The sequence below is a fragment of the Drosophila rhopaloa genome, unplaced genomic scaffold (assembly GCF_018152115.1).
Source record: "Drosophila rhopaloa isolate 14029-0021.01 unplaced genomic scaffold, ASM1815211v1 contig_47, whole genome shotgun sequence".
NCBI lineage: Eukaryota > Metazoa > Arthropoda > Insecta > Diptera > Drosophilidae > Drosophila > Drosophila rhopaloa.
This window is the reverse complement of record NW_025335142.1, coordinates 4,086,942-4,100,118: the sequence shown is the minus strand read 5'-3', so window position 1 is coordinate 4,100,118 and position 13,177 is coordinate 4,086,942. Positions and strand designations below refer to the sequence as shown.

Here is a 13,177-nt window from a genome sequence, read left to right as displayed (position 1 = left end):
ATATTAAATATTGATCAAGTTATTTAAGATTTACCATTAAGGAAAATACTAATTTTTCTCTGTGTTTCTAGTCTAGTCTAATTTTTCAATTTGTTTTATTGTTTTAATTTAAAGTTTCCTATTAAACTACTTGTTATAACCTACAGAGGTATTATTATTTCAGTCAAGGGTTGCAAGGCAAAGGCACATTTTCGACCCTATAGGTATATATATACTTGATCAGCATCACCAGGCGAGTCGATCTAGCCATTTCCGTTGCAGGTGGTATATAAGTTGAAATGTGCCGGATCAGCCTAATATCAGGTTGTCAAATATCTCCCTTCCGCTTTTTTTGGTTTTTGAATCGGTATCGGGCAATGCTATATAACCTACAAAACGACGCTATTCATAACAAGTTTGGTTATTGCGTTGAAAAGTTATACATGTGTAAACACGGAGTTCGCTAGCGCCGAAATTCGCGCTGTTTTTAAGTTTTCCTTCGTAAAAGGTAAATCCGCTAGAGAAACATTCCGTGAGATTAATTGTGTTTTAGGGGACGGTACTCTATCACTTCGAACCGCGGAGGAATGGTTTCGACGATTCAGAGCCGGTGAAAACGACAAGCCAGCAGGCAGAAGACCTGTGACGACGAATACCGATCAAATCATGGAAAACATCGAGCTAGACCGGCATGTGACATCTCGTGACATCGCCGAGGACATAGGACTTAGTCATCTGCAGAAGGCTGGATACAAAAAAAAGCTGGATATTTGGGTGCCGCATGATTTGACGCCAAAAAGCCTGTTGGACAGAATCGACGCCTGCGATATGCTGCTGAAACGGAAAGAATTCGACCTATTTTTGAAGCGGATGGTGACTGGCGACGAAAAAAGGATCACATACGACAATATCAAGCGAAAACGGTCGTGGTTGAAGGCCGGTGAAACGTCCAAAACAGTGGCTAAGCCGGGATTGACGGCCAGGAAAGTTTTGCTCTGTGTTTGTTGGCATTGGAAGGGAAGCATACACTATGAGCTGCTCCCATATGGCCAGACGCTGAATTCTACCATCTACTGCGAACAACTGGACCGCCTGAAGCTGGCGATCGACCTGAAGCGACCAGAATTGGCCAACAGGAAGGGTGTAGTGTTTCACCAGGACAACGTCAGAAGCTACGGGAGCTCGGATGGGAGATTTTATCGCATCCACTGTATAGCCGGGACAAAGCCCCAAGTGGCTACCATCTGTTTCTGTCCATGGCGAATGCCCTTACTGGTGTAAAGTTGGGCTCAAAAGGGGGTTGTGAAAAGTGGCTGTCAGAGTTTTTCGCAAAGCAGAATTAAAGTTTCTACGAGGGGGGTATTATGAAGTTGCCGTCTAAATGGGAACACATTATCGAACAAAACTGCGCATATTTGAGCTAAATCCGTTCACTGTAACAATTTTTATAAAGCATTGAATAAAGAGCAAAAAAGCGGAAGGGAGTTATTTGACAACCTAATATATCATATAGCTTCCATAGAAACAATCGGAAAAAAATGAAATAAATTTACAACTCCGTTGTTTCTCAGCTTAACTTAGCTTAGCCCATTCTCCTAGATATCGAAATTTTTAGTGATTTCAGAAGTACGGTTTATAGCGGACGACTATATTGTATAGCTGCCACAGAAGCAATCACAAATTTGAAAGGAAAATAGCTTTCATGCTTTTAACAACCGAAATCAAAATTCTATTCTATCAATATAGTCTTTTTTCAACTCGATACAATTTTTGTCCAGCGATATTCAAACTTCTTCAATCCATTAAAAATATATAATAATAATAAAAATATATACTTTTCAGACCAATAAATTTTCTGCGGCATTAACCAATAGCCCTGGACAACAAATTCTTAAATCGATTCATTGGTATTTTGTTACTTCTGTGCAGAAACTATATAAGCCCACAAAAAGAGAAAGTAATACATTTATTTTTTGAGTCGTTTATTTCGTCAACTAACTTAATGCAGCTTAAGAAAAATATTTTGTTACAGTTATAAACAAGTTTTTTATTTTATAGTTTCTTGATTTCCGTGTGTTTCCTGAAATGTTTAATAATATGAAAATTGAGAACAGTTGCACGATCATTCTGCTGAGTGAGTTAGCAAGTGTCGTTTAAGACTTTTATTAGTTGGATAGGTCTTCGAGCACTGGGAACACTTGAAAGCCCGTTCTTGTGTGTGTGTTTTCAAGTGCATCCAAAGATTTGAGTTCTGTGTAAAGGTTTTCGGGCAGTGGGAACACTTAAATGTTCTTTCTCCTTTGTGTGTTCGCATGTGTTCGAAAAGAACTGAATTACTGCCAAAAGTGCTGGAGCACTGAGAACACTTGAATGGTCTTTCTCCTGTGTGGATTCGTATATGATTCTGAAGAGTGAAACTGCGGGCAAAAGCTTTTGAGCAGTGGGAACACTTGAAAGGCCGTTGTCCTGAGTGCGTTAGCATATGTCGCTTAAGATTTGGTTCAAATGCAAAGGCCTTCGTGCATTGGGAACATTTAAACGGTCGTTGATCTGTGTGGGTATTCAAGTGCATGCGAAGCGTTGATCTCCCTTTAAAACTTTTTTGGCAGATGGAACACTTAAATGGCTTGTCCTCTGAGTGGACTCGCAAGTGTACTTTAAGAGTGCATTTCTGGCCGAACGTCTTTGAGCAATGGTAACACTTAAATGATCGTTTCCCTGTGTGAATTAGCATATGTCGCTCTAGATTTGGTTTAAATGCAAAAGCCTTCGGGCATTGGGAACACTGGAAGGGTTTTTCCCCTGTGTGGGTTCGCAAGTGTACTTTAAGTCCTGTATGCTGGGCGAAAGCCTTCGGGCATTGGGAACACTTGAATGGTCGTTCTCCTGTGTGGGTTCGCAAGTGTACTTGCAGACCTGCTACCCGAGAGAAAGACTTTGGGCAATGGGAACACTTAAATGGTCGTTCTCCCGTATGGGATCGCATGTGTGCCTGAAGAATTGAATTACTGAAGAAAGCTTTTGAGCAATGAGAACACTTGAACGGGCGTTCTCCTGTGTGAGTTTGCATGTGTCTTTTAAGATTTTGCTTAGCGTGAAAACTCATCGAGCACTGGGAACACTCGAACGGTCTTTCTTCTGTGTGAGCTTGCAAGTGTCGCTTAAGCCTTGTGGAATCAACGAAAGCCTTCGGGCACTTGGAACACTTGAAGGGTTTCTTTCCTGTGTGTGTTAGCGAGTGTCGCCTAAGTCTCGGATAATCTATGTAAGCCTTCGGGCATTGGGAACACTTGAAGGGTCGTTCTCCTGTGTGGGTTTGAAAATGTACCTGTAGCCTTTTTTTCGTTGGAAAACTCTTTGGACAATTGGAACACGTATGCGGACTTTTTTCATTGGTTTCATCATCACCTTCTTGAAAGCCAGGCTCATAGTCTTTATCTTTGCCAGGTTCATAGTCTTTATTATCGGCGGAATCATCATCTCCATGAAAATCATCATCAGTATTTTCTAAATCAGCTTCTGTCCCCTCATTACTTGATTGGGAATCTGACCCATAAGTCCCACACTTCTTTTTTTGACCAGGGAGCTGCTGGGTTCTCTTGACCACTTTTGATTTGAGCTGGGTTCCATTGCCTTTTTTTGTTTCCTCGTCCTCGGTTGTACCTTCTTCGGAACAATTGGATCCTTCATCCTGGCATTCCTCCTCCCGTACATCCCTGAAGAAGCTATAGAACTGGTGGCTCCTCTCATAAGTATCTATGATCTCGAATGCGTTCTGCGCATCCTGCAGACAAGACGCACAAATGGATTTGGGAAATTGATCTTCTCTTTCAACTTTGTAGTCGGTGCAGCGAGATATCAGATTGGCAATTAAAATGCCCGATTCATGTTTCGTATCGAAAATGTTTACCATACTTTCGTTAGTCACAAGGCAAACTCGACATAATGACGACTCCATCGATCTGAAATTTAAAAATCATAAGATAGAACTCCGCGAATTTTTAAAGATATGGGTAAATCCAAAAATTTGATTTGAAATATAAATAAGAGGGAGAACAAATTTTTAAAGGGATTTTTCTAAATGTAATGAATTATGGGTGAGTCTATTTTTAGTCAAATCTATTCGTTTGAATAATAACAATTAAGGTGCTTTAATATATGCTTTATTATTATGAAATATAATTACCAATTTCAATGTCCTGAATTCGTAAAAAAAACTGATATGTAAATTATTTTATATTTTCGTAGGCACAAAAACAGTACGCAAATTTGCGGCAGAGAAGTTAATGAGTCAGGAGTTAGTTTCGTTCTGAATTTAGGGGCCATGATATCGGCCTTATATACTCGTTTCGTGGGTCAAAGGGTATTTATCTACATAAATAGGACTATATAAATCTACCCAAAATTATATTTACCTGGCGCCTTTAAAAGCAGGGGCTAGTCCGGCAGCTGTTCGCTTAAGTTTTATAGTGGTGCCCGAGTTATGTTTAATGCATGATTTGGCTCAGTACATAAACTACCTATTTATTCAGGTAGAAAAAGTTAGTGATCCGTTTTCGGAATGCAAAGCCTTAGTCCATGGCTTTCAATATCAACCACAAACTGTAAACCTTAGTTGTTGCAAAAACTTGCAAACAGGAGCAAAAACGATTTGGACCAATTTTGGTTCAAACAAGAGAGAACGCTATAGTCGGGTGCCCCGACTATCAGATACCCGTTACTCAGGTAAAGGGAGTACGAGGAAGATGGAGATAGAAACTTTGATCGCGCATAACTTTTTAACGAATGGTCCGATTTGAAAAATTTCTTCTACATTTCGATAGGTATTGATAAACACAATAAAACTGCATTTTTACTTTTCCAAAATATTTAAATTTTTAAAATCGTATATAAGCGATTGTAGGCGTTAAAGGGGGCGTGGCACCTTTTTGAAACAAACTTGCGCTGCGTAGGAACTTCTAAAATCTACATGCAAAATGCCAATCTTCTAGCTTTTATAGTTTCCAAGATCCCAGCGTTCATACGGACAGACAGACGGACAGACGGACATGGCTATATCGACTCGGCTAGTGACCCTGATCAAGAATATATATACTTTATAGGGTCGGAAACGCTTCCTTCTAGCTGTTACATACTTTTGCACGAATACAATATACCCTTTTACTCTACGAGTAACGGGTATAAAAATGTAACAAAGATCCGTTTTTGAGATATTCACAAAAAAAATGTTTTCGCCTATTTTTGTATTGCACTTATGATTTATGATTTACATAACTTTAATATCTGAATTGAAATAGTAACTATTTTACTAAAGGCTTTAAAGGAAGGATGTCCAAGGATGATTGAGAATAAATTTCTTGATTTCTGTAGTAGCTGCCTATGTCTACAATATTTATACCCTTGCAGAGGGCATTATAATTTTGGTCAAAAGTGTGCAACGCAGTGAAGGAGACATCTCCGACCCTATAAAGTGTATATATTCTTGATCAGGATCACCTCCTGATTTGATATAGCCATGTCCGTCTGTCCGTCTGTCTGTCCGTCTGTCTGTTTCTACGCAAACTAGTCTCTCAGTTTTAAAGCTATCGAAATGAAACTTCGCACACACCCTTCTTTCCTTTGCACGCAGTATATAAGTCGGAACGGCCGGGATCGGCCGACTATATCCTATAGCTGCCATATAACTGATAGATCGGAAATGCCATAACTTTGGTGTTTGTAAAGTTAGGAAAATGGAATTTTCTATGGGTTTTATTTTTGGCCAATCAATCCGACCTACCAAATTTCATAAGGATCGGCCGACTATATCCTATAGCTGCCATATAACTGAAATGCCATAACTTTGGTGTTTGTAATGTTAGGAAATTGGGATTTTTTATGAGTATTAAGAATGCATCGTATGAATCATTTTGGAGAATTTAATTTACTGAATATTCTGCAAGGGTATATCAACATCGGCTCCGCCCGAGGTTAGCTTTCCTTTCTTGTTTTATAATTACTTAGTAATTAACCTGTCTGTCCGTCTGTCTGTTTCTACGCAAACTAGTCTCTCAGTTTTAAAGCTATCGAAATGAAACTTCGCACACACCCTTCTTTCCTTTGCACGCAGTATATAAGTCGGAACGGCCGGGATCGGCCGACTATATCCTATAGCTGCCATATAACTGATAGATCGGAAATGCCATAACTTTGGTGTTTGTAAAGTTAGGAAAATGGAATTTTTTATGGGTTTTATTTTTGGCCAATCAATCCGACCTACCAAATTTCATAAGGATCGGCCGACTATATCCTATAGCTGCCATATAACTGAAATGCCATAACTTTGGTGTTTGTAATGTTAGGAAATTGGGATTTTTTATGAGTATTAAGAATGCATCGTATGAATCATTTTGGAGAATTTAATTTACTGAATATTCTGCAAGGGTATATCAACATCGGCTCCGCCCGAGGTTAGCTTTCCTTTCTTGTTTTATAATTACTTAGTAATTAATTGGCAATTGTTAAATAAAAAACGTTTAAATAAACGCCATTAACCATGTTTATTACGAGTGAATGGTGGATTTAGGTCGTTCCTCACACGAGGATGTTGTTGCATCGCATGCCCGCTATCATGGGTCGCTCCTTGGGTCCTCCGATGTAGTTGCCCATCACTTGGAGGAACTCGCTCTGCTTCCGGGCGTACATCGATGCCTGCCGGCGAAGGTCGACGTTCACGTGGTTCTCGGTCAGGTAGACGCGTCCGTTGATGTGGATGTGGCTGTTGGTGATGTAGATGTTCTGGCTGGGCTGGGGAATGGCCGAAAGAGTGGGCCTCTCCGCGGGCGACGAATTAGAGACTGTCATGGAAACCATGGAGTCCGTTCGCTTGCACACCAACATGGACTCCTCGGAGGCTTGAGGTTGAGCCATCTCATTCCCGGATTGGGCACTCCCATAGCTACTGGTACTGCTGCTGATCCGCAGATCATGCAAAAGCTCACGCATTTCCAAGCACTGGGATTGCAGGATACTTAGTTGCTCCTTGAGATCCTCATCGTGGCTTAACAATGGCTCGAAGGGATCGGGTTGGTTCAGTTCCCACGTCTCCGCGGCGGCGAGATCCTTGCGACACTTGAGATAGCTCTTGGCCTGCACCTCCGCCAGTTGGAGGAGCTTAGACAGGCCAAAGGTCAGGGCGAAGATCACCCCGAAGCTCATCGCGAACTCGTAGGCGCCACTCGAAGGTTTCTCCTTCTGATCCGAGGGACTGTGGCACAGGTGCGGCTCAAACGTAATCCCGGGATGTTCTGATGATGATTTAATTTAGTCGAAAGTGGAGATGATGATAATTAGTTTCAGAAGTCGGTTGAAAGAAACATTCTCTTAAATTTAAAATTGAATTTAAACTGCGAAAACACCTCTAGCTATCCAACTCATGCTCACCTGTGTAGAGTTCCACTCGGTAATCGGAGGAGACCCGCGTCTGGACCTGGACCACGTGCTGGAAGCAGAGCAGGACCCAAGCCACGAAGGCCAGGGCAAACAGGAACAAAAAACTTATGCTTTCGAACATGATTCCCGAAATAATTGTTGTGTGCTAATAACATGTGTGGTTATAAAAACAACAATCAAGCAAGACCGGGCTTCGTGTGGAAAATGTGAAAGTGTTTACAGTGAAAAGAATAATAACTGACATTTTATTCAACACAAAGATTCCTACTCTGTTTTTTCTAGTCATATTATTTAAATTGGAACTGTAGCCTCATGTTGGGGTGTTTAGTTATCAGATATATTTAAATACCCTTGGCAAGCAGCCAGTTAGATATGTTTTAAATAAAAATTACAATTTTGTTTTTAATTCTTGGGTTTTGTAAAAGGATTTTAAACTTCGTTCTAGGAAATCATTTATTTAAAAATCCCTCCGTAGTTTTATTTTATATAATTCCCAGCATTTTACATTTCTAAACAAGGAGTATAGTTTTTCTATTCCGACTATTTATTTATATATTCTTATCGTTTTTAACTGAATTTTTGAATTTAGTATTAAGTAAGTTTTGGAAATACCAACATTGTCATTTATGTACGATCTTTATACTTACTGGTCACACTACGCCAAATAAAGGAAACGTGATTTTTTTAATTTTGTAAAAGCAATTTAGCTATTTTGCTTAACTAAAATGGAAATGATGGTATGTCTTGGGAAAAGCGCAAGAAGTCAGCCCTAATTATTGTATATTCCAGCAAGGAGCATCGCTGCTGTCGCGGCCAGCAGATGAATTCGGCAACGACTCGCTGGTGGAGGAAATGTGGGCCTCCAAAGCTCTGGAGCATGCCGAGGTTCACTTTAATGTGAGTTGGCTTTGTATACTCCTGGCAAATATTTGAGATAATAATGTTGTCAAACTCGCTACAGCTGATCACCAGTGTCCATCCCTCCCTGCTGAAACTCACACCCTACGACGACCAGATATATGCCACCTTCCGGCAGGATTTCCCCGATCTTGAGGTGGGCCGGCTCTCCGATGACATCCTGAAATCCGCCGTGGAGAAGCTCAAGTGGCGGCAGTTCGCCGAGAAGTTCAACAAGATGGACGATTACTCGTACGGCACCCTGATGCGCGCCGATGCCAGCAAGGAATTCTCCCCGGACAACTCCATCTTCGTGTTCCGCGTCCAGTTTTTGGCCATCGAGATTGCCCGGAATCGGGAGGGACTCAACGACGAGGTTCACAAGAAGCACAAGCCAGCCAGAAAGATCCCGGAGGAGGCCCAGTGATCCCCCACCTCACTTTAGATTAAGTCGTAAAGGTTTAATGCATTTTAGATGGTGTTCGTCTAGCTACTATTGTAAACAATCAAAATATTTTTCTAAAAAATATAAAGCCTGATTCTAACATGGTGCATATTTAAAAATTTTATTTTTCTAAATGCCCTAAAACCTTTGCATAAGATAAATCCTCTTATGAATTTTTGGTAACTTAAGGAGGCGACAAAGACTAACTAATTATAAATATACTGCGCTTAATTCTTTTTATCAACCATTAAAGGAAATATTTTAACAATTTATTAAAAAAAAGTAATTAAATTTAAAAGGGTTACTGTTTGGATAACTTGCAATAACAAGTTAATGAATTTCTTGAAATGAAAATTTCTATTAATGTAATTAAGTTTTTTCCCAATAAAGTTAATAGAAAATACAAAATGTATTTAATTAATCGTAGTCCATATAACATATTCTTTTATTGGGAAATCGATTCCGTTTAATCTGTGAACAACAATAAACCCAAGGTTGCACGTTAGAATATTGTCTGCTAAAGTATAATTTAAATATTATGGGGATTTGCCTATCTGCTATGTGTATTGCCCGCACTTGGTCCATCTTCAGTCTTGCTTTTGGGCGGCTCAGCATTAATGCCTGCTCCCTCCTCCTCCTCATTTCCACCTATAGGCCACTGGTATTGCTGGTCATCAAGATAAAGGGAATCAGAGCATCCATTTGCATCTGACCCACCAAATTGGCGAAGAACAGCTCCTCCATGGCCTCCGCCTCCAGACTGCTCAGTGGAAGTAGTCGAGCTACGAGCAGATTGAAGCGCTCCTCATCTCCACCGATTCCTCCCTGGCGCCTCAAACTGGACAACGCGTAGAGTTGGACTCTTCGGACATATCCTCGCAACTGGCGCTCCTTGCGCTGCTGCAAGAGTGACGGATTAAAGAGTAATATTAGCCGCAGTAAACCAAACTCCAGATCCGTGACCTCCAGCGTCTGGAGCTCCTGGACAAAGTCGTGCAACGTCATGGTGAGATGGGCCATCTTGGAGATCTTGAGCGGCTCGATCTTATCGATATCCGCCAGTTGGCGAGTGCTCTGTATAAATTGCCCGATTATGGTGGGTACCGACAGCTGACCCTGGCATTGAGCCAAAGCTATAGCCATCAGTGCTGGCCAGGCTCCCCGCAACAGCTTAGCTTGGCTATGTGCGTCCAATTGCTCAAAAACTGGTACCTTTCGAAGGGTGTGAACTGTGAGAAAGATAATCCTCGAGCCCGTTTCACACACATAATGAATATTCAAATACGAGTGAACCAAAGTTGGCGGTTGAACATGAAAGGCACACTGCACATCCGTGAGAAGATCCTGCTCAAAGAGCGTCTCATTGACGACAAAATCGCCGCCACCACTTCGATTGCCTCCACACTCAAAGTCCAGATCCATGTGCTCCAGTTCCGTATCGGCGGCATCCTCGGTGCCACTGTCCTCCGCCTCTGAATCGCATTCAGGCTTCACACTTGGATTGCCACTCCTCTCAAGTTGATTTTGGATGGGCTGCAGGATCTGCAAACCCTTATGGATTACCCGCATATCCAGAGAGCTCTGGATGAGGTTCATCGTCGAGGTGGTGGGCAGCGTACTGGGTGCTTCTCCAGCATTGAAGTTAAGGTGCTGTGAGTTGTTATTACTTGCGCTGTTGGCCAACAGCTGAAGGCATAGCGTGCTGCTGTTGTCCATCGAGTCGTCCTCATCATCCTCGGGATCTGGCTTTGGAAGATCTGGAGAGTAGCTGCCGGTCTGCTGCTGCTGTTGCTGTTGTTGCTGCTGCTGTTGGGTGGCAAACACTGGAAAACAAAATACAACTTGTTAAACATTTGTTTTATAGTACCAAACAATTTAGTTATATATTTACTTTAACAACCCTAACTCCAGTGATATCTTAAACTGACTTATAAAACCAAATGAGTATCTTAAAGGTGCAGCATTTAAATCGATAACTTGGCTTAATTTGAGACTATTGCATGACCTTTTACTATACAAGTCACTGGGTAAAAATATTGAAAATATCGTGGACTGTACAAGTCAAAAATTACAATTTAATCTTTATAAATTTATTTGCACTTCACGATGAACTTACTCAATGTCTGCGTTAGTTCCGCAAAATTCAGTCCCATTGGGAATAGATTCTCGTTCAATGTGAAGGGCGTTGCTGGCGTGCTGTGCACGGGGGGCGTGGCCGCGGCCTCGGCCTTGACATTGTTCCCCTTGCCACGCCCCTGCTGATAGCCAGACTTGCCGGAGAGGTAGGTGGAGGAACTGCCCCCACCGCCGGAAGTTGATGAGCCACTGGCAGCGGCGATGAGGCCCTCCTTTCTGTCCACAATCGGTTTCCTCTCGTGCTGCACAGCTGTGAATCAAAGTTGCACAGAACGGAAAGCAATTAAATAGAGCAAGAATTGGGATTAAGATGCGGTTTGATGATTTTCCAGGCGATGTGAGTAAGTGGGTGAGATGGTTAGTGTGAATGTGTGCTGGTTGGGAATCTTTTGTGCCCCCGCAGATGCAGATTCAAGATGATGAGCAAGTAATTGCAGTGGATATTCATGTAAGAGAAGCTAACGCTGGATATGCAATTAGTTTCGCATGTAGCTTTAAAAATGTAAACCGTACTCTTAGACACTATTAAAAAGAAACTACAGTTAATAAAATTACTATAGAAGATATTAAAGCTCCTCTGAATGTCATGGCTGCCAAGAAAACACGGCTTTTTTAAAAAAAACAGATCTAAACAAAGGTTGAACTTAATTCTCATCTGAGTTATATCCTATTTGGCTTTGTAAATACCGATAAAATATGTTGAACTGATATCTCAAATATAAGTTCGAAATATATATAACCACATATACTTGACAATTTCTTTTTGTATTGCACCCGTAATGTTAAAAATTAATAATGTTAAGCTCGTGTAAAAAGACCCTGGGAGTTAGCTTCTTTTAAAAGAATGTCTCGAATTCACTTCTGCTATAGCCTGCTGGAGCACGTAGACTCTGGCCACGCCAGAGATTCGGTTATAGCTTGAGACGACGACTTAAACGAAAATTACAATCACTTCGCATGCCGCTGGCCAGGCACTTCTGCAGTCGGCAGAACTGGCACCGATTCCGGTGGTGCTTGGTGACCTCGCAGTTCATGGCCCCGCGGCATTGGTAGCCCAGCTGCTTGCGGATCGAGCGCTTGAAGAAGCCCTTGCAGCCCTCGCAGCTGATGGCCCCGTAATGCCGTCCGGAGGCCCGATCCCCACACACCAGGCACAGCTCCACGCTCAGCGTGGAAGACGCTCCGGCTCCCATTCCCACGCCGCCTCCTGTGATCGAAGTGCCTCCTGATGAACCGCCGCCTCCAAGCAAAGGCATCGCTCGGCTTTCTGCAAGGTCAAAGGGCAATGGCAGTGTCAGTACGGGTTCCAAGGTGCAATGACTCGTGTGACTGGACTCACCTTCGCTTTTGATGAACGCCTCAACCTTAACGCCGTCCATTGTCGCTACAGCAGCCGGCAAAATAATAGTCGTAAGCTATAAAAAATACTGAAAGAAGAATTTTATTTTTTTTAGACGTTTCATTATAAATTCAATTACCTAAATTTATTTGTTTACTGTTAATAGTAACCCACTAATTAGCATAAAAATAAATTTTGTTAAGTATCTTAAATTTGTTCACAAGTTCTTTGGAAAGTTCAACATTGTGTAAAAGGTTTTTAGGAACTACTACTAGGTCTACAATACTACAAAATTGGTCGATTTAAATAATTAATTTTTTTCTAGCATAAAAGGCCTAAAACTTAAATTCTTTAGTTCAAGATATAAAATTAATGTAGACGACTTTTATTAAAATCGATGGCACTTTAGCTCCTAAACTGCCTTATATTTTTAAAAAATTTTAAATATTTGGGATATATTTAATTATTTACTGCTATTATTTTGAACTAATCTGTAGATGCTTGCTACGTTAGCTATTTTAATAGAACCCGTTTCGGTTGCGATTGTGTTGGTGCTTGTGATGTGAATGCTTTAAAGTGGTCTTGCTTACTTGGCTCTTTGAAAATTCTTATTGAAGGTTTGATATCACCATCCTCGCACTTTTGAAGTAGCACTTCTAGCAGGCACTTGTTTCTTATTAAAGTATTTTCGAATAGTTGTACTATTTCTAGGCACTTGACACCTTTTTGGAAGCTTTTCTCACGGCAGAAAATCTCCTTGTTCCGAATGACTGGCCAGTAGTGTGACCGCAGCTCCGCCACTATAATATACCATCCGGGTCACCGAAATATACCAAAATAGAAGATTACTTATTCAAAAATACTAAGACACTTGTTGAGCAAGTAAAATATAACGGAACAAATTTAATTTAAAATGTATAATATATATATTTTTTAACGTAAAAACCTAT

General features: G+C 41.1%; 4 protein-coding genes across 5 annotated transcripts; 1 reads left to right on the top strand and 3 right to left on the bottom strand.

Annotated features, from left to right (window-relative positions):
- Positions 1 to 1,969: 1,969 nt before the first annotated feature.
- On the bottom strand, positions 1,970 to 3,924 carry LOC108045138 (gastrula zinc finger protein XlCGF57.1-like). Its single transcript, XM_017124359.2, has one exon. It carries the CDS (start codon positions 3,890 to 3,892, stop codon positions 2,102 to 2,104), a length of 1,791 nt encoding a protein of 596 aa, XP_016979848.1. The 5' UTR covers positions 3,893 to 3,924; the 3' UTR covers positions 1,970 to 2,101.
- A 2,575-nt stretch (positions 3,925 to 6,499) lies between these two features.
- LOC108045139 lies at positions 6,500 to 7,631 on the bottom strand. Its single transcript, XM_017124361.2, has 2 exons — positions 7,402 to 7,631; positions 6,500 to 7,265 (listed from the first exon to the last, which is right to left on the bottom strand). The coding sequence occupies exons 1-2, from the start codon at positions 7,529 to 7,531 to the stop codon at positions 6,553 to 6,555; spliced, it is 843 nt and encodes a 280-aa protein (XP_016979850.2). The 5' UTR covers positions 7,532 to 7,631; the 3' UTR covers positions 6,500 to 6,552.
- A 410-nt stretch (positions 7,632 to 8,041) lies between these two features.
- On the top strand, positions 8,042 to 8,852 carry LOC108045152 (protein PBDC1). Its single transcript, XM_017124374.2, has 3 exons — positions 8,042 to 8,147; positions 8,200 to 8,307; positions 8,372 to 8,852. The coding sequence occupies exons 1-3, from the start codon at positions 8,136 to 8,138 to the stop codon at positions 8,732 to 8,734; spliced, it is 483 nt and encodes a 160-aa protein (XP_016979863.1). The 5' UTR covers positions 8,042 to 8,135; the 3' UTR covers positions 8,735 to 8,852.
- A 312-nt stretch (positions 8,853 to 9,164) lies between these two features.
- LOC108045151 (nuclear hormone receptor HR78) lies at positions 9,165 to 13,020 on the bottom strand. Of its 2 annotated transcripts, none has more exons than XM_017124372.1 (5): positions 12,818 to 13,020; positions 12,228 to 12,315; positions 11,835 to 12,155; positions 10,869 to 11,138; positions 9,165 to 10,575 (listed from the first exon to the last, which is right to left on the bottom strand). In XM_017124372.1, exons 2-5 carry the CDS (start codon positions 12,265 to 12,267, stop codon positions 9,401 to 9,403), a joined length of 1,806 nt encoding a protein of 601 aa, XP_016979861.1. In that variant the 5' UTR covers positions 12,268 to 12,315; positions 12,818 to 13,020; the 3' UTR covers positions 9,165 to 9,400. The 2 variants fall into 2 exon arrangements, with proteins under 2 accessions (XP_016979861.1, XP_016979862.1); XM_017124373.2 differs by having other exon boundaries at positions 11,841 to 12,155.
- Between the last annotated feature and the right edge of the window lie 157 nt (positions 13,021 to 13,177).